This window comes from Lichtheimia ornata (genome assembly GCF_029851405.1).
Source record: "Lichtheimia ornata isolate CBS 291.66 chromosome Unknown scaffold00021, whole genome shotgun sequence".
Classification (NCBI taxonomy): Eukaryota; Fungi; Mucoromycota; class Mucoromycetes; order Mucorales; family Lichtheimiaceae; genus Lichtheimia; species Lichtheimia ornata.
Genome location: NW_026695341.1, coordinates 156,529 through 176,160, shown reverse-complemented (window position 1 = coordinate 176,160; position 19,632 = coordinate 156,529). Strand labels below are relative to the sequence as shown.

Genomic DNA, 19,632 nt, shown 5'->3' with positions numbered 1-19,632 from the left:
GCTCTGCCAGGGTCCACCTACTTGACAATGAACAAAGACCACTTCTCATATAGCATCACGCTTACAAACATAAAGGTGCCTGTATCTCCAAACTTTACAATGAAACGTGGGGTTTTGAATAGAGCAATGGGCTCGGCTTGGCCAACAGCACCTTGTGTGAAAGTTTCGCGTTCATTGTCGCAAACAGCCCAAAAAATATTTTTTGGTCGTCGTCGTCGAAGAGGTCGACCTCCAGATCCAGTTTGGCTGGTAGCGACATTGCGAAATCTGGGATTGGCAAGCTTGATTGTGAAACTTTCACACAAGGTGCTGTTGGCCAAGCCGAGCCCATTGCTCTATTTAAAACCCCACGTTTGGTTGTAAAGTTTAGAGATACAGGCACCTTTATGTTTGTAAGCGTGATGCTATATGTAGAGTGGTCTTTGTTCATTGTCACATAGATAGACCTTGATAGAGCGAAAGATGCAGAGGGGCGTGTTGTGTAACAGGGCAAAGAAGATAGAACTAAAGGATGGATGCATGATTACTTTATGCATTATTTAGTACAGCCATTATTGGCAGCAAACAGCCACTTTTCTCCAATCACAGCTTTTGTGTATTCCATAACAATGGAACGATGCGTCTGCTCCAGACATTCATTTCCATGTTTCAAGTAGCTTGATCCGAGCTGATTTGGCTGAGCTACGATCAAACAAAGAAATATCGGTAGGCACATCCAACAACCCACTAACTACCTCAACCGATGTTTCTTTGTTTGACAGTAGCTCAGCCAAATCAGCTCGGATCAAGGCAATTGAACCAGGAAATGAATGTCTGGAGTAGGTGCATCGTTCCTATGTCATACAAAACACATCATTGCCGATTATGAGCAAGTGGCTGTTAGCTGGCAGTTTATGAATTACGAATCAAACAGAGTATGCCGTTCATGGGCTGTTAAACACTACAAATTGATCCATAATTAGGACATTCCACATTCGACTCGAAACTTTCACACAAGGTACGTTCGGGCACGTTGATGATGAATGTGGCTTTCATAAATACCTCACGCCTTCGATTTGTAACACGTGTTTTACTCGTCTCATAAGATGTGCTTAAAGATCTTTTTCAGCAATCAACAGCAGCCTTAAGTATGTAAGTGGTGATAAAGATAAGACTAGTAATAGTATGGGATGAAGCAATAATGAAGATCTTGAAAGCCAATTATGTATTGAATCAAAGGTAGTACATTGTGAGTGGATCCAATTGCACGTTTATTCCAACTAAGCTATAAGCTATAAGAATGGTTCATCATAACTCTATAACATGGTTCATGCTGATGGGTGTTTTGGTTGAAACAGCAGGCAAAGAAATAAATAGATCAAAGCGGGTGATGTGGTGCATAGACCAAGCGCATTGGCAGCGGGAGAGAAAATACAAGAGGACCTCCGATCTCAAGACGAGAGTGTTAACAGCTTTCTTTCTTCAACAATACTCTTTTCACATGCCACGATCTCCTGAAAGACGACGCCATCGTGACCGTAGCCATTCAATCGATCGGCACAAGGACGATTTTCGCAAGGACAGACATCGCAAGTAAGCATAGAAATAGACGATGGGTGGTGGAGTGTACAAGATTACCAGTTTGTTAACGTGTTGTACTTGTAGACGCAAACATCGGTCTCGTTCACCTGATGAGCGATCACGACGACGCAAAGAGAAGAAGTCAAAGAAGGACCGTTACAGAGACGTGAGCGATCATGGTGAAGACGACGATGAGCTTCCAGTTTCTTCTTCACGACCTTCGCTTGAACACCTCGGCTATTCAAACGTCAACAATCCATTCAATGATATCAACCTCGAATCGAAGTTTGAGTGGACCAAAAAGAAGCAAAGGGATCGTAAGATGTTCGGCAAAGACGCATCCGAGATTCGCAAACGTGAACATGAACGACGTCGAGAGACAGAGGAAGAACTCGCCAAACTTAACAAACGACGTGCTGAACGTGAGATTGAGATGCAGTTGCGTGAAGAGGAATTACAACGTATGCAAAGAGACGCTGAGCTTGCACAAATGGGTGATTGGGAGACCAAGGAAGAGGAATTTCATCTTGAACAAGCCAAACGACGTGCTGAGATCCGTATCAAAGAGAATCGTGCAAAACCAATTGATATCTTGGCAATGAACTTGCGATTAGCCAATGAACCGGACAAGGTGGAAGATGATGTGGAGCTCGAGATTGATCTGGATGAGCCATATACCATTTTCGATGTAAGACACATGCATGTAAATGTTGTCAACATGAGGCTAATATCAATGAATAGAATTTGAATCTCGAGGATACTGAGGAGCTATATCAAGACATTCAGATGCATCTCAAGCTTGAAAAGAATGAAAAGACTCTCGAATTTTGGCGCGCATTGATTGTGGTGGCAGATGACAGACTCAGCAAATTACGTGCCAATGAAGCTCATTATGCAGCAACGGGTGTTACAGAAGGTGTCAAGCATGATGTGGATCGAGTTCTTTCTGGCAAGACATATGCCCAATTGGAAGCACTACAACAACAAATCATGCGCAAGTTAGGATCCAATGAGCCGATTGATGTGGAATATTGGGAGAATTTGCTACGTGAATTGGTGGTGTACAAGGCCAAGGCCAAGTTGACAGACATGCATCAGGAAATGCTGGCGAGTCGTCTCGTACAATTGCGTACACGACAACAAGAGGAAGCACGTAAAGTGCAAGAGGAGCTTGAGAAGGTCTTGTCTATGCAAGAGATTGAAGTGCATGGTCGTGGTGTTGAAGCTGGAGAAGGTATCAATGTGGAACCTGTGGATCAGGAAATGACCGAAGAACAAGATCGCACCTTTGAAGCCGAGGCAGCTGCAAAGCAAACATTGGCAGTAGAACCCTACGAACGTGGCATGAGCCCTGAGCCGATATCACATCTCAATCGTGACGACCGTGAATTACCTATGGTGGATCCTATTGATGACTTGCGTGAACTGGTAAGATGAGTACATGTGAAAAATGGATGGGACGATAAATTGACATGGCATACTCTTAGATGGAACAACGCCGTCGTGTATTGACCAAGAAGATTATCCCTATCAAACGACCTACCAAGCCAGAGCCAGTGGCTGAACAACCAGCGGATGATTCAATTGCATCAGCAGTATTGTTTGAACAAGAAGCCGCCAAGGGCATTGATGAGGATGAAGCCATCTTCAATATTGAAGCCGAACTTGCAAAGCAAACCTATCTCTGGCAAGACAAGTATCGGCCGCGGAAGCCTCGTTACTTCAATCGTGTGCATACCGGTTTCGAGTGGAACAAGTACAATCAAACTCACTATGACCATGATAATCCTCCACCCAAAGGTATGTATATAGATCATGAATAGGATTCATTAAGCTAACGTGTGTTTTGTTTATACATTCAATAGTTGTCCAAGGATACAAGTATGTAGTGGATATAGCTGTTGTTGTTGTGAGGGAAGGATGGGATTGTGGTTGCTAACTAATGTTGCTAGGTTCAATATTTTCTATCCTGATCTCATTGACAAGTCCAAGGCACCAACCTATAAGATTGAAAAGGATCCTGATTCTGCAGAGACGGTGTTGATTCGATTTAGTGCTGGACCACCCTATGAGGTTTGTATACATTCAGGAATTGAGTGATGGATTGGGTCCACTGACAAGATACATGTATAGGATATTGCATTTCGTATTGTCAACCGTGAATGGGAATACTCGCACAAGAAGGGATTTAAATGCAGCTTTGATAGAGGTGTACTAAGTCTATGGTTCCACTTTAAGCGACAATTCTATCGCAAGTGATTCTATAAATACATCATATTTATATATAAAGTTCTTGGATGAAATGGGGTGGATGATGGGAGGGGAAGGTAAATGAATGCACGTGCGTGAATAAGATCGGCATTGCTGAAATTATTACAAGGGCAAGAGCTGAGCTCCAAGTGGCTTACCTACACGAAACGACCTCTTGTCATTCTACACACATGTGGATCCTTCGCCCATTGCTTGCTCGGGGTAAAAGTATGCCATTTGACTCATGCCGCACCTTAGCATGTATTCTAATGAAGCATGAACATTAGCATGTGCTCCTCAAGGTTTACGTTTTGCCTCTACCAGCGTATTCGACCGTAAAGCTTTACAGCATAATAGCAAGCATATAAAACAAGCACTTCAAGGACGCGACGTTGTGTTCTATCAAGCACCCAATGGAGTAAACCGCACATTTAGATTATTGTATATCTCTGCTGGTGTTCAGCTCTTGTTCTGGTAAGTATCATGTGCTGCAGTAACTTGAGGAGCATGATGGGTCTAACAAGTCGCGCGTGTGTGTGTGTTACTAGGGGCAATTTGGCAAGTTTGGCCTATGTCAGCTACAGCGCAAAAGAAAGGTGAGGGTGATGAATCGATATTGATAATAAAAACACAAGCTAACGGTTATCTTTTCTAGTGATGAGGAGGATGCTCCCTTTGTATTGGCACCTAAAGGACAGCGTATGGCTATTGCTGGTGGATTGATGAGCATTGGTTTGGGTATTGCAACTGCTATGTGCTTGTATCCATGGAGGTAAGAGGCAAGTTTACTTTGAGGTTGGATCCCTTCAACTAATAGAGTACCCCATTCCAACAGATACATTGACAAGTTGATTTTATTACGAGGTGCCAATCGCGTTCGACTCGTTACCCATGCACGGATGATTGAATCACACAAGATTAAGGAGTACCCTATTGATCAATTGTACTGCAAGCAAAAGGTGTTGACAGGATTGGGTAAGCTTAAATCAAGGGGGGGGACATGGGTCAATGGGATCTTAATGCATGCTATGTCAATAGGTCCCTCTGGTATTGATCCCTTGGGCAAAACCAATTCATCACATATCTTTTTACGTGCCAAGGGTGAACGTATGGCATACATGTTGGATCGCAAGGGAAGATTCACAGATGTCAAATTGTTTGATGGTTTATGGTACAACCCCACGGGTCGATAGAGTGCTTTATACAACGTTAAAAGAAAACAATGCTAATGTATATATACATCAAGAAGGGAGGGGATGCAATGGATGGAATGTGTTGATAAAAGTGTGATGCAAATTGTGTGTGTTATTTACTCCATGGGATTGGTCTTTCCATCTTGAGGAATCTTGCTACGACGTTCTTCTTTTTCTTGACGATGTTGTTCATAGGATTCCTTGACTTCGTGCTTGATGTTATGCAGGACTTCATGAATTTGAGCCAGATGGGGATGCTTCGACTCGTCTGTGAGAGTGAGCTTTCTTCGTTGGGGAATCTTGTTGTTTTGAGAAACAGGAGAAGTTTGAACGTTCATGATTGTAATAGTAGTTGTTTGATGGATGATGATGGGCAAGAAATGTATAACCAGACGAACCCTTTTATATGTTTTACTCAATCTTGGTACGACGTAATTACGTCATGTACGACGTTGAGCCAGAGACGGCGATCATCTTGGCATCTCGAAAGGAAAAGGTTAATTTTTCTTTTTTTCTCTATCGCTTTCTCGGCAAAACTCACCGTTGCGCCATGGTAACGCCACGAGATCCGCTAACCTTATAGGTACATGGGCGATCCACTATGCACATACACCTCTGGGCATGTGCATAATCTATCAATGCAGGGAGGTAAAGTCTATTTTTATCATCGACGTATGCCACGTATACATGTATAAAGCAAAGACGTGGCACGTGAATTTATGCTGAAACTCGATATTCTTACGTGGGGCAATGTTTGTTGGGCTCTCCTTATGGATGGCCCCTGATCGGCTATCCTGTCAGGGCACAAGCTGAGGATATGGGACACTTGCTGCTGCAGTACCTCTTGCCAAGAAGTCCGGTCAAGCGGCGCCCGGTTCTTTATTGTTTGTGTTATGGAAAACTTTGACTCCTTCTTTCTGGCTATGATATTTCTCCGTCACGGCTGATCTGTTCACGAGCTGCAACTTGTATTATTATAATGCGGATTGTGATGTTTGCCGAGACTTGATGTTACATTGCGATAGATGAAATGCCTCTCCTTGTCATCTCATCCAATTTCTTACCCGGTGTGCTTATATTACACGTGTTCTTATTACTTGCAACCCTCCCCCATGGAAGGAAACGCGTATTTGTACATGGGGAACTATCATTGACGACAACAAGTAGTGAATGAAAATGACGATTTATTATCATAGCTTGCTTCACAATGAAACCCATTTCTCATAAAGAGGATTTTTTCCAACATGTAAAGACAAAGAATCATCATCCAGCAAGAGGAGGACAATGCGTAAAGGTTGCACACAGCCAAAATGATTTCAGCATCAGCTGGGGCCAACTGCATAATCGTCATCTATTGCTTTCTCACTCTCGCCCTGTTCCTTTACCCACGCTACCCAGTATTTCCACTATGCTGTGCATTGCCCCATTACGAATCGCTCATCAAGGAGCCTTTATGAGAGCACCTGCCATCTCGCGTACATCCACCTACACTACTCAAAACACGCCTCCATCTAACGGCAGCGAGTCGCTTGTACCAACATGGGACGACTACTTCAAATTGCGAGCCAAGCGACGTAAATACGAGATAGCCTCTTATCTTCCATGCACCTTGGTTCCAGTGGCAGGCACAGGATCGTACTTCATGACCATGCAGATAGACCCGTTGTCAACAATTATGGGCATGGATCCTATCATGGCAGCTTGTTTGGCTACTGTAGGCGCTGTAAGTACTCTCGCTCTCATCACGTGGTTGTTGCATGGTGACTCATTGGAAATGTGTGCGTGTTAGGGATTTTGTGGTTATTTGGCTGGACCTGTGTTTGGTGATGCTCTCTTCAAGGTGATGAACCAAAAGTATGTGCGTGCCATGGATACCCGTGACAAGGATTTCTATGATCATATCAAGCGCAACAGATCCAGTGCACGTCTCAATTCAATTCGCAATCCTGTGCCTGACTATTATGGTGAAAAGATCAACTCGGTATCGGATTACAGATCGTGGTTGAGGAAGCAGCGCGAACATTACAGAAAGGGTGTCTTTGGAGGCAACATGGAAGAGACCCAATAGTAGTAGCATGATATTCTTGTATAGTGTTTGATGACAAAGTAATAGAATGTTATTACATGGATAAACAAAGCTACAACAACAAAATAGAAAGAGAGAAAATGAATGCAATATTGAAGGGATATGGATATCAGGATTAAACAACGGCACCATCGGACACGTAGGTCTTGGTAGGATAAGGACTAGCTGCTGCTTCAGATGCATGAGCACTATCGTACTCATGTGGAACACCAGCATTTTGTTGTGGCATTGGAGCTGTAGTTCGTACGCTGTTATAGCCAAGAGACTGCTCAAACGCTTCCATTTGCATATTGGTGGGTGTCTGAATGCCAGGGACAAATTCCAAGACTAGATAAACCACGCCGATAAGAAGCACCTGCCAACACACAATGAGTTAGTTACCCCCAATACACATCCCGATTCCATTTTTCCGGTACTCCTTCCACTTACAATAACACCACAAGCGATCGACAAGGGTCCATAATTCAAAGTGATACCACCAATGCTACGTGATGGAGTATATGTCAACCTTGTAGCCCTCTTAATATCCATTTCCCAATCACTTACAAAATGTAAACTAGAAAGAAGATGACTTGATAAGCATGATTGATAATGGATAAGGAAGAGGAATAAAGCACTTACATATGGCACGTCCACCAAATCCAAACATGAAAGATGCATAACGCGTGATTTGACTTGGAAGTTTGAATTCAAAGAGAACGGTCACTGCACCAAAGATGCTATTATAGTAATGATATGAGTCCACTGCGGCGACAAGTGGTGGCTCTCTTCAACGCAGCTCACTTACATGCAAAAGATACCCTGGATGAAATTGGGAAAACCTATCACCATGATCCTACTACTTGAGTATACCAAAAAGGCAGAAGGCTAAAACACACACACGCGACGATAACTACCTCCTATAGTTTGCGACAAGGAGAGCGGTCAATAACAAGTGGGCATACTTTCCAATAGCTAATCTTGGCCTTCTTACCTTTGATAATCGTGCTCACGCCACCGACAATGATAAACACGGCTGCGATTATGTTGACGGCACGGAAAATGAGCGAGATGTCGAGAGCCATGGTTGTGGTTGCAGCGAGAGAAAGATGGGATCACGGATCAAATCAGCCATGTCGCACAAAAAAGGATGATGAATGCTGCTGTTCTCCTGCTTTGCAGCGACGACAACGACGACGACAACGGGGTTACACATTTCGCGTGCTGGTTGATACTAAAGGATGAGCCACCACCTCATGCTGCATCCTCAATACAAATCGGATGGGCCTTGTTAGATACATCATGGGGGGGGGAAATACATGTCACTCGTTGCTAGGCAAAAAGAGGGTGCCATGGCAACGTCGTCGTAGTAACCTGTAACATTTGAGGAAAAACGGGCTTTTTTGATTGATTGGATGATAATAAACCTACCCTTCCAGGGACCATGAATGGAGATAATGATTTGTAGTTATTCATTGAGTTGAACAAAGAAAAACAAAGATTTGGTAGTGAGGAAGTGTTCCCAATTCTCATGGAAGGTCCATATTGGTCAGGACAACCAACCACTGCTAAATGTTGTTCCATCCTCCTTTCACATGTGAGATACACGTCATCCACCGGTCTACTCCGAACCGGCTGGTTTCCCAGTGTGGAGATTCCAAGCTGTGTTTATCTCTTTCCTGCCGTGCCTACTTCTTTATTCACTTTATATATCTCCCCACTCTCTCTCTCACACACATACAGTAAACATGTCACTTCGTCTCGCCACTCCCGTTGTGCGTTCTACTGCACGTGCCTTGGTTCGTCAGCAGCCCATGGCTTTGGTCAAGATTCACTCTTGTGAGTACAACCCCCATTACGAGATAACGTTATCTACTACACACATGCATGCGCGATTCCCATTGTCCCATCGTTGTCTTTACGACTTTTATTGACGCACACACTTTATATAACAGCTGCTGCCACTAAGAACAACGCCACCACCACCACTCATGCCCCTGACCGTTTGCATGGCTCCTACCACTGGGATTTGGAGCGTGCCGCCTCTGCTGCTTTGGTTCCCATCGTCGCTGGTCAACTTGCTTTTGGCGCATCCCCTGTGATTGATACTCTTTTGGGTGTTGTTTTGCCTGTCCATCTTCATATTGGTATGCACACAAATCAATCATCACCACAACTATGCAATGCATTAATCGTGTCATCATGTTCTTCTATCACTTAGGTTTCGATGCTTGTATCATTGGTAATGCGAGAGATGACTAGGATGGGAGGGGAGGAAAAGGTGTAACATGTACATGACTAATATGGGTATTTCCTGTAAAAGATTACTTCAACAAGCGCAAGGCTCCCGTTCTTGGTCCTCTTATGAAGGGTACTCTCTACGCTGCTACTGCTGGTGTCCTTGTTGGTTGCTATCAATTCAACACCCAAGATGTCGGTCTTAGTGAATTCATCCGTGCTTGCTGGGTCGCTTGAGTGCAATAAAAAAAAGTACCATCGCGTGGTCTTTGTTGGTGTCAAAAAGTCATGTCAATGGGATGTTGGATACATGGAAGATGACGGGAATGGGGTATACAACTCGAGGCAATAGTAGTGTGTGGATATTTAGTAGTTCATCACGCATGTATAAATTCAATGCTGTTTATCCTACAAGTACCTGGTGGTTGACACGTGCTGCATGATTGAGGATCAAGTCATGGGGGATCAACGCTGATAGCTGCTAAGTCGTTATGACATAGGTCACCATGCATCATGAATCAATGACTGAACACACGACTTCAATCTATCATCTTCTTTTCTTTCCTTGTCCATTACCCTCTGCACCCATAAGATCAACATGCGAATCACAAGCTTATTCATATGTCGATGCAATAAAGAACCACCTATCTACCTTGGCTTACTTGCCTTAATTTTCAATATGAATCAAACACTCTCAACACATTTGCTTGATCTTGCTACCACGAGTAATGCATAACCGACGTGTAACATGGGGGGTAAAGCGATTAGCAAGCGTCTGTGCTTATCATTATTGGCTTGTCCAAATGAGGTAAACGGAGAAAAGGATGAAAAAAGAGGGTATAAGGTGACACTGAATATGTACATCTAATAAGTCATATGCTTCATCAAATTGTTTGTTGTATTATAAGTGGGTGGTGAGACGAAAAAAAATGGGAAAGCTATTTAGGTATCTATATGTGAAAGTTGACGAAGAAAAAAGGATACGCGGGCGGGCACATAAGGGAAAGGAAATAGAGATGGATGAGTGCGTGTGTGTGTGTGTGTGTGAGTGTCGATGGATGTGTGGGACGATGGTGTGCTCTTTTAGTGCTTGAGTTGTTCGTCTACTTTGTGATTGTTGCTGTTGCTATCGGTTTCGCTGTGGGCGCTGCTTTGACTACTGACACTGGGTGCTGGTGAGCTGCTGTTACTCTTGCTTCCAAGGGCTCTTTTGCGCTTTTGCAAAAATCGATCCACCACCGTTTCTGCTCCAAACATGCCAGCAAAACCACGAATAAAATCATGACTTTGGCTTTCCCAATTGTCGAGTTGATCCAATACAGCTGACTTTATGGTCTTCTTTAGATCATCGATGGACTTCTTGGTCTTGATTTCTTGTTCCTACATGTTCCGAGAAAGCAAAGTTTGAGTTCATCCTCCGTCATTTGCTGTGTTGCCTCTTTCTCTCTCTTTCTCTTGAAGCACGAGCCATATGGCTTCCATTGTTTTCCATACCTTCAAATATGAAATGTTGAGATCCTTGGCACTCACACCTCGCTCAAGATTGCGACGTAAATAAGCATCATAATCACGCACAATGCGAGTAATGAGATCCGAGGTAGAAATGCCGTCAGTGCGCTGAGTGGGCAAGAATTTGCCTTGATCCTTGACAAAAGCATAGACATCGCCGGATTCACTTGATTGATAAGGTTCAGCATCGTGGGCCACATAGTCGATCTGGTGCTTATCGATGAAATCCTGGGTCACGAACCAGGGGGCTTCTTCAATCACTTGATCCACCCATCGACAATGTCGTACAGCCTCATACCGCTCTTTGTCGCTCATCACCGTTTTACCCTTACGCTTATGCGTTTCCTCATCGTTGGATACTATCACATTCATTAGACCCCTTGTTGATCACCCCATACAACACCTCGTCATCCAAAAACCAGGTAACTCAGAAAGAAAGAAAGAACGAAGGAAAATAAAAACGTACCACCGACCATCAAGTAAACATCAGGAAAGGCCTTTTTGGCTTGCTCCAATGCTTTGGCATGTCCAAAATGAAACATGTCATAGATACCTGTAACGAGTATGTGTGAGTATGATCATCCTCAATACACTGCTTGTTGCCTATTTACCGTCGCAGTAGACACGAACAGGTCTATCCTTGGGTGGCTATAAAGAAGAGTCGACTCCATCGTTAGTGCACTTGTCGCTTCCAATGACCAAGGAGTAATTTACCTCATTGACTTTGAAGCTGTAACCTGCAAATCGTTCAGACATTGGCAAGGTTGTATCGGTTGCTCTGGAAGCTGTGGTGCTGGTAGCTGCTCCGTTGTTAAGCTTGGTCTTTTTGACAGCAGGTTTATCCTCGGCTGAAAAAAGAAAAAACATGGTTACTATAACCTAATAATGGATCGCATCAATAAATGTATCTCTACTCACCCATGGTTTGAGCGCGCGTTATAAAAAGGGGAGGGAAGAAGAGGGAACGTCTTGGAGACAGTTCTTTTTTCACGAAACACTCGAGAAATTATAATCTCAGCCAATAGAGGCCCACACGAGGGGACCCGACTTGGTGTTGGTTCTTTCTCGCTCTTGGGTTTGTTTGCATCTTGCTTTTCATTTGTGTCACAAGCACACATCCACCACGCACAACACACACAACACAACACATTACAACCCAATCACCCTTTAATCCAGCATTTCGGGGATGCCGGCTGATCCATGCCGGTCATCATCCCTAAACCGCTCTTTTAACAATCACCTTTTTATCATATCAGTCAACGTGCGTTATCATTATTGGCATCTACGGCTACACAACACCCTTCCTACGTAACACACATCGGTTTATATCGACGACAATATGTCATGACTTAACCATATGCACATAAATGTAGGACAAGAACGCAAATAAACTTGTCTTTGAGATATAAGAATGCACTGCTTCTAATACACTAGGTGGACTTGCATATAACTATATCCACTTCTTCCCGATACTTTGCGTCACCCTTGCAAGAACAGCGCTCAACTCATCCGAGTGGCTGCTGATATCCGAGATGTACATTTAACACGAGGTACAATGCTTGACTCATGTCAATGTTTGGATGCAAATTACGTAGTTCTCCCAGACATTGGGGCTGTCACAGCTGGGTATAAACACGTGATAATTTTGTCATAGTAATACTTATAGCCCATTCATCGCATACAAGGGATCGATACAACATCTACAAAATAAAGGTGGATTCGTTGCTATGGGGATATGGTTGTACATAGCAACTGTATCATGGTTGCTCGGATACGATGGCGTATGATAGTGTGGTTGCCAAAAAGTGTTTCAAGCATGCACAGCATATGAAACCTGCATCACCTGCATGAATACCGAAAAGGGTCTCATTCGAGGTTTGTATTGGATGTGCTTTTCTTTGGGCCGGCGAGTGTACCATTTTTAGGGAAGTGATCGATACCAGTGACAGTAATGCGACCTCTTTTTTTCATATCACGAGGTTTATAAATTGGCTTAACAATCGCTTTCTAGCAAAGCTGCCTGTAAACTAATTTGAAAGACTTGTCTGGGTTCACATGTCTCCAATTGAAGACCTTCGTTAAAAGCAGCAGTGTATACATATTGCATGAAGCCATGAGCTGCCTTAAAACGTTTTTGAATGCAACGTCATCTCACAGAGTATCCTTAAAGGCTTTTGGATGTATGTAGCCATACTATAGTTTTGAATACCATTGAAGACTTTAAAAGCCTTGGATGGCCGTCAGAGTATAAATAACTTTTGGGTGCCTTCAAGAGTATCCCAAATCCTTGACAGGGCATCTTCAAAGGGGTTAATGTACTTTCTCGATGCGTGTTTATACATGTCTCCTTGGCACATGTCACATTCAGGCACCAACATGTAGCTTTGGATTATTGTTGGGATAAACGATGTCATGCTCAGGATCCACCACTGCCTTTTTCATACGTCCTTACACGCATCTTAAAGTCGTCCAATGAGTCTTAATCCCCTAGCTCAGTTTCAATTGCTTTAGCACAAGCAGGCTTTCTCTAATGACATTAACGTCGTCTTTCTTATGATGATGTTTTACTTTCATAGGGCCTCTCTTCCATTACAATAGTAACCCACACAATGAAGGAGGTAATTGTTGTCAGTATGTATAGCAAAACGTTGGCATCAATAATCTTACACAGCTGGGTAAGAGCAACTCACACGCGCACTTGGTATAGCAGTCTTCATTTGTGGGATTAAAGAAGGTACAAAGGAAGATGGCAATGCTCAAGGATGGATGTTTAGGAAGATTTCTAGGGGCACGTGACTATGTTGCAGGGTTTACGATTAGCGCTTACCTCCACATCCAAGCCGGTAGGCATGATGTCCAACATTATTATTGCTGCTGTGATGATACAACCACCACCAAATCATTTCACACATACATGAATGAACCATCTTCTGCATAAATCAAGAACGATCATATTGGAATGACTATTTATTACCAAAGGTAAAAGACCACTTTAACCAGCGTAATGTAGTGTTTTAATCTATTGGTGTAATGCAGGTCTCACAGCATTAGTTAGAGTGTCGATCTTTCCAAGAGGAACCTTTCCAAAACGAGGACGACCTTGGTGCGCGCTGTTTGAAACACTTGATGTGGTAGCTTGACCGACCACCAGGCCTGGGCCCCCATCCTTTTTCTTTCTCTTTGTTTCCTCTGGTGCTAATGTCGACCTCATGTCGCAATTACAACGAGAGGAGCTTTTGGAAGCAGGACGCAAAAAGGTGAGTCGTTGTTGATAGCTGATAAATGCATAGGCATTTACTAACTATGGCGGGGTGTTCTCTTTTTCTAAGCTCAAGGACTATCAGCTTCGCCGCCGTAGCACGAATACAAGCTTTTCTACATCACTGTTGACAGATGCAGCCACGAAACGTCTTTCAGCTTCTTCTCAAAAGTGGCGACATCGATCTCTTCAAATCAACTCAAAGCTAAATGCAGATGATCCAGGGATCCCATCACCCACTACCACTGTTGCTTCACCCACATCCATGCATGAAAGGTATGTGCGTTGTATGAATAATAATGTTGCCATGACAACAACAACAACAACCAAAGCGATGCTCATCATGTAAACCTGTATAGTGATCTCCAAGGATACCCATCACCACCGCTTTCTCGACCACCCGTATGTATTGTATGACAACATCATTTGTATTCGTTTCTATTTACATGTGCAACTTGTACTTTTTTTGCTTCATTGATCTAGTCCTCCGCTATCGAGCCTGTCCAACCAACACCCACCGCATCAACACCGATCCCATCATCATCATCAAGACGTCGACAACCACCAAAACCTTTACAACTACAAGATCCATCCAACCATCATCAACAACGAACAGCATCATCCTCCTCCTCTCGCCATGAACGTTCCCAAAGTAATGTGATTGATTATTCGGCACAATTTCCAAGCACGTGGGCGTATGCCAATGCAACCAAATCACCTATCATGCCAGTCTCCAATATGGATGAAGCTTTAACGTGGATTATCCAAAACAATCGGCTGGTGCAAGAGAATCAGCGGCTTAAACGAGAATTGGAGATGGTCAAAATGGAACGCGCCCAATTGGCTGACACCATCCAGGAGATGAAACAGCAGCATAGCAGTCAAAGTGAGAATGAAAGGATCAAGGAGACCCTGCGGCAGGTACGCAGTCAAGAACGAGCAAGGTGGGCCGAGATTGTAGAAAAATTGGAACGAGAAGTGCGTGATTTAAAGAAATAAGAGAGAGTTGGCGTATTTTGGTGGTGATTTCGTGTATGATCATAGCATAGAAGTGTTGCTGCAATGTAATTGATGTACATCGGTCGACATGTGGTATCCACTTTTTGAATCAATATATCAGTAATGTCTCTAAACATGTGATACACTAGCGGATCAACATATCGGCAGGACTAATGCTAGTTAATGGCAACACGAGGAGTATCCCGAAATGGCATGTTAAACACACGAACGAGTCTTTTCAATCAGCTTATTGTGTTTCAAAGGGGGGTTGAAGAGAAAAAAAAAGTGTATCCAAGTCTGCAACTGTACGAGTGTTTTGACATTGTAAAACTCGTTTCTCGCTCATTCCACTCCTTTTTCCCTCTTTCTCCTCATTTTCTACTCATCCTTCTCGCTCACTCACTCACTTGCTCGCCCATTTACCCACAACTCTCGTTTCCTCATGTCAAACAACGTTCCCGACTTTACCGAGTTCCAACTCGATCCCTTTCATTTGACAGCTGATTCGGGCACACCGGCTCCTCATCGTTTGAGGGAAGCTCGAAGGTCGTTTGCATTGTATCTGGAGCCCGCAAAAGACACCGCTTTCCAGCGTTCATTGGAGACGTTTCAAGAACGATCTTTTACAGAGTTTGGGCCTAATCAAGCACACAATTCTGCACCTCATATCTCCATTCTCAGTCGTGTCCATATCGAATGTGGCAGCGCAACCAATGATCATGAACACAACAAGTGGGATGCTGTGGATGATTTCGTATCAACGGTCCAACAGCAATTAAGCTCTATTCAGCTGCCACCACCTGTCTTTTGTGGTTATGAAGTGTCTCGTGCTGCATTGACAATGCGTTTCCGCGTGGATCCACAATATGCAGCTCTTGCCAAACGCATTCAAGCCAAATGTAAGAGTCGCTGTAGTGCACTTGATGTCAGCCCTATGGATAGAGTCGATCTCGCTTTCAATGTGCTACGTCCCATGCCCAAGCAGACATTACGTCGACTACGTGATATGGCCAAGGAAACCATCCAAATCGAAATTGGTGGTGCATGGCAACTCACTCTTTACGAAGTCATCCTTGAAAGCCGCGTTGTAGGTGTACGTCAACAAGTAACACCTGTGAAATCATGGCCTGTACGTCCCTCGCCTCCCACAAAATCATCTTCATTCCTGCCAATGGCTTTCCGTCTCAAGTTGGCTGTCCTCTCAAGTTGGATGCGTTGGTCATCAGTGAATCCTGATTTATTGATTGAACAGAGCAAGGAAGATCATATCAGCAAACCACCCACCACTACTACGACCACTGTACAAGCAACAGCACAGTAGATGAAATGACAACAATATCCCGGCACTACCAATTTACCTCGCTTAACAAACCCCCTTTCCCCTCATCTCCTATCGCTCCTCTTTTACTCCTCCTGCTCATTTTCTTTTCTATCTCCTCCATCAAGTATGCTAGTATCACCTTATAATGTCTCTTTTCTTCAGTATCAATCTTCAATATATTTCTCTCAGATGGATAAACTATCACAAAAATCATTCATAATATCAACAAAACGTCTCATTGTGTACTATTCGACCATAGATGGCGGTGTAAGAGATGTGTATAGGATCTTGTGGTATATCATTTCAGCACTTTTCTTTGGATAGTAAAACCATGCTTCGAGCACAAAGCGTGTAATTTATCATGCGCGCATACAATACAAATTGGAAGATGCGTTTACTTTGATGGCCATGTATTGCATTCTTGTTGTTGTAAAAGGTATCCCAATCCCATCTACCGAAAAAACGGGATGGCTATCCAGAAGGTCTACCCTGCAGCAGGAATCCCGGGGACTAAGGCTGTCATGGCCAAAGTCAAGTTCATCAGGGTGATACATGTCTTTGTAGGTTTGATTTTCCCCATCTACGACGGCGTTGGTGTAGCTATAGTGATGTACATGTCGACCTTGTGGTCCTACCATTTGTTGTCAGTAGGCCACCTTGGTTAGTTATTTAAAGTTTGAGATGAAAAGGCCATGCATGAAAGGGTGAATAAAGTTGTCAAGTAGTAAATCTAATAGCAATGCTTACATACAGCAGCCTTCATACAATACTTTTTAAGGACATGTAGGATCACCTCAATCACATAGGCTGCTGTGCCCTATACTACACGTTGCGGCTACATACTATTGATGATGTACGCAATCAACCGGATGATGGTAGTATTAATTTGTGTGTGTGTGTGTAGGAATGGGAGTCTCAAATGTATAACAAAGACGACCATCATGACAATGAATGTTGGATAATAATGAAACAACGATAATGTAAGCAAGCAAAGAGACAAAATGAAGTAAGAGATGTGTGTATGGCAACAACAACATCATCATCTTTTAATATCATGGGTGCGTGTCAATAGAAAGAGGGAGGAGTTTCTAAAGGGAAGTAATGAATGATGGAAGGGACATTTCTCGATGATGGATCATTGTAGCAATAGAGGATTGTATTCAAAAGAAGTATTCATTACCATATTCAGGGGGATGACACTACCTGAGTCACATGAGCGTTGCTAGTGGATTTAAGCATTTATCTCTTTTTGGGAACCCGCACCATTCTACCATTTTCACACACGGGTCTTTTTCTCTCTCTCTCTCCTTGGGGCCTTGTTTCATGATGATGCATCATCGTCTACTTGTTGCGGCCATTCTTTGTGTCGTGTTTGCTACCTTCCAAGTATCCGCTTGGTCTTTTGCATCTTGGGATTTTCCTGAAATTGTCATCAAATTGGGCGACAACTCCTATCTTGACCGTGCCAAACGTTTCCTCAAAAAACATCCTCTTACTGATACGCATAATGATTGGCCCCTGTGAGTACTATATCATGCACTTCTCCCCCTTTTGCCCCTTTTGCAACATTGCACGCTTCCATGAGCAAGTCGAATGAGCTAATTGACAAAGTATGATAATAGCTATCTCTCGTTCTATAAAGAAGGGAAAATCAACAACCTCGACTTGACGCATCTCGATGAAGGACATACGGATATTACACGACTCCATGCTGGTGGCGTTGGTGGTCAATTTTGGAGCATTTACTATCCATGGTAGGAGTTTGGTAGTAGCAGCAAACGTGTGTGTATGATGATTCATGTGGGATGTCCATATAGTGAACTCAAGGAAGATAACCAGATGCTATGGGCCATTCATGCCATTGATACTACGAAGCGGATGATTGCCAAGTACCCTGACGTGTTCGAGTATGTGACAACTACCGAGGGATTCAAACAAGCTACGCAACAAGGTCGTATCGCATCGATGCTCGGCATGGAAGGTGGCCAATACATCTACAACTCGGCATCCGCATTGCGTACGTTTTATGATTTAGGTGTTCGTTACATGACTGTAAGTATAAATACATGTGTGAGAGAGAAAAAGAAGCAGCCGAATATTGATGTGGGGTATTGGGGATGTGGATTGTATAATAGCTGACGCACAATTGTGATACCGATTGGGCTATTTCCTGCTGTGACCCCAATCCACCTCCATTTGATGCAAGCTTGGGTTTGACAGAATTTGGACAAAAGCTGGTGCTTGAAATGAATCGGCTTGGCATGCTGGTGGATATCTCCCATGTTGCTCATTCGACGATGCATGCCGTTCTCAATATCACAAAGGCACCCGTATTATTCTCTCATTCTTCCAGCAACGCCCTATGTGGTATTGAACGCAACGTTCCTGATGCTGTGCTTGAACGTCTTGATGAAACGGATGGTGTTGTCCAGGTCAACTTTTATAATCGATTCGTCGAATGCGACTACCCTGATACACCAGCAACCGTCAACACCGTCGCTGATCACGTGGAACACATTGCAGCTGTTGCGGGTCGTCACCGTGTTGGTCTTGGTGCCGATTACAATGGTATTGAAGTAGCACCCGATGGACTTGAAGATGTCAGCAAATATCCCAACCTATTCGCAGAATTATTGCGTCGTGGATGGACCGAGCAAGAGCTCCAAGGTTTAGCCTATGGCAATCTTTTGCGTGTGTGGCAGAAGGTTGAAAAGGTTAGCTCTCTATTAGCCGAGACAGAATTACCGATGGAGGATCTTTATGAACCCATCAAGGATGTTTAAATGAATGAATGAATGATTGGTTGGCATGTTCAGTAATGGATATTATCATTGGTTGCCTAGCAACGCACGAGGTAGTGATGGATGCGTTTATATTATTTTGGCGGGATCAGATACATGATCACCCATGTGGTAGGGTCCATTGGACTTGACGTATTGATTGACCCACGTGTGGGGTATATAGGAGATGTGTGTGTGTGTGTGTGTGAATGATGGAAGGGCGCATGATATCGGCTAAAGTATACCCGCCACATTGATTGTTTAAAGCATCAGCGGAGCACAGCTGATAAACAAAAATGAGACTTGCCTATTATCAGAATGATGGGGTGGAAGGCAACTCCTGCAGATTGTACGCAACTCATGTAACCCAATGATATCATGAATCTTTTAAAAGAAGTCTATGATCTTTCCAATGATCCCCATTCTTTCATGTATAAAAGAGATTTGATGATGGTATC

General features: G+C 43.5%; 10 protein-coding genes across 10 annotated transcripts; 7 read left to right on the top strand and 3 right to left on the bottom strand.

Annotated features, from left to right (window-relative positions):
- Nucleotides 1-1,480: 1,480 nt before the first annotated feature.
- On the top strand, nt 1,481-3,819 carry O0I10_005308 (uncharacterized protein; the record flags this gene model as incomplete). Its single annotated transcript, XM_058485353.1, has 7 exons — nt 1,481-1,572; nt 1,645-2,248; nt 2,302-2,988; nt 3,048-3,360; nt 3,426-3,441; nt 3,513-3,633; nt 3,694-3,819. The coding sequence occupies 7 exons, from the start codon at nt 1,481-1,483 to the stop codon at nt 3,817-3,819; spliced, it is 1,959 nt and encodes a 652-aa protein (XP_058343839.1).
- A 182-nt stretch (nt 3,820-4,001) lies between these two features.
- O0I10_005307 (uncharacterized protein) lies at nt 4,002-5,003 on the top strand (the record flags this gene model as incomplete). The annotated part of the gene is made up of 6 exons (XM_058485352.1): nt 4,002-4,038; nt 4,098-4,284; nt 4,359-4,406; nt 4,466-4,582; nt 4,646-4,785; nt 4,849-5,003. The coding sequence occupies 6 exons, from the start codon at nt 4,002-4,004 to the stop codon at nt 5,001-5,003; spliced, it is 684 nt and encodes a 227-aa protein (XP_058343838.1).
- Nucleotides 5,004-5,119: 116 nt separating this feature from the next.
- On the bottom strand, nt 5,120-5,341 carry O0I10_005306 (uncharacterized protein; the record flags this gene model as incomplete). The annotated part of the gene is made up of 1 exon (XM_058485351.1): nt 5,120-5,341. The coding sequence occupies one exon, from the start codon at nt 5,339-5,341 to the stop codon at nt 5,120-5,122; it is 222 nt and encodes a 73-aa protein (XP_058343837.1).
- Nucleotides 5,342-6,411: 1,070 nt separating this feature from the next.
- O0I10_005305 (uncharacterized protein) lies at nt 6,412-7,071 on the top strand (the record flags this gene model as incomplete). The annotated part of the gene is made up of 2 exons (XM_058485350.1): nt 6,412-6,726; nt 6,793-7,071. The coding sequence occupies 2 exons, from the start codon at nt 6,412-6,414 to the stop codon at nt 7,069-7,071; spliced, it is 594 nt and encodes a 197-aa protein (XP_058343836.1).
- Nucleotides 7,072-7,204: 133 nt separating this feature from the next.
- On the bottom strand, nt 7,205-8,153 carry O0I10_005304 (uncharacterized protein; the record flags this gene model as incomplete). The annotated part of the gene is made up of 6 exons (XM_058485349.1): nt 7,205-7,444; nt 7,519-7,573; nt 7,636-7,645; nt 7,711-7,808; nt 7,877-7,910; nt 8,063-8,153. 6 exons carry the CDS (start codon nt 8,151-8,153, stop codon nt 7,205-7,207), a joined length of 528 nt encoding a protein of 175 aa, XP_058343835.1.
- A 663-nt stretch (nt 8,154-8,816) lies between these two features.
- On the top strand, nt 8,817-9,543 carry O0I10_005303 (uncharacterized protein; the record flags this gene model as incomplete). The annotated part of the gene is made up of 4 exons (XM_058485348.1): nt 8,817-8,907; nt 9,024-9,215; nt 9,290-9,310; nt 9,392-9,543. 4 exons carry the CDS (start codon nt 8,817-8,819, stop codon nt 9,541-9,543), a joined length of 456 nt encoding a protein of 151 aa, XP_058343834.1.
- An 846-nt stretch (nt 9,544-10,389) lies between these two features.
- Nucleotides 10,390-11,737, bottom strand: O0I10_005302 (uncharacterized protein; the record flags this gene model as incomplete). The annotated part of the gene is made up of 6 exons (XM_058485347.1): nt 10,390-10,686; nt 10,801-11,174; nt 11,282-11,368; nt 11,427-11,463; nt 11,530-11,663; nt 11,734-11,737. 6 exons carry the CDS (start codon nt 11,735-11,737, stop codon nt 10,390-10,392), a joined length of 933 nt encoding a protein of 310 aa, XP_058343833.1.
- Nucleotides 11,738-14,024: 2,287 nt separating this feature from the next.
- O0I10_005301 (uncharacterized protein) lies at nt 14,025-15,073 on the top strand (the record flags this gene model as incomplete). Its single annotated transcript, XM_058485346.1, has 4 exons — nt 14,025-14,072; nt 14,145-14,350; nt 14,434-14,476; nt 14,558-15,073. The coding sequence occupies 4 exons, from the start codon at nt 14,025-14,027 to the stop codon at nt 15,071-15,073; spliced, it is 813 nt and encodes a 270-aa protein (XP_058343832.1).
- Nucleotides 15,074-15,515: 442 nt separating this feature from the next.
- On the top strand, nt 15,516-16,394 carry O0I10_005300 (uncharacterized protein; the record flags this gene model as incomplete). Its single annotated transcript, XM_058485345.1, has 1 exon — nt 15,516-16,394. One exon carries the CDS (start codon nt 15,516-15,518, stop codon nt 16,392-16,394), a length of 879 nt encoding a protein of 292 aa, XP_058343831.1.
- Nucleotides 16,395-17,720: 1,326 nt separating this feature from the next.
- On the top strand, nt 17,721-19,177 carry O0I10_005299 (uncharacterized protein; the record flags this gene model as incomplete). The annotated part of the gene is made up of 4 exons (XM_058485344.1): nt 17,721-17,914; nt 18,017-18,148; nt 18,212-18,446; nt 18,530-19,177. The coding sequence occupies 4 exons, from the start codon at nt 17,721-17,723 to the stop codon at nt 19,175-19,177; spliced, it is 1,209 nt and encodes a 402-aa protein (XP_058343830.1).
- Nucleotides 19,178-19,632: the final 455 nt, after the last annotated feature.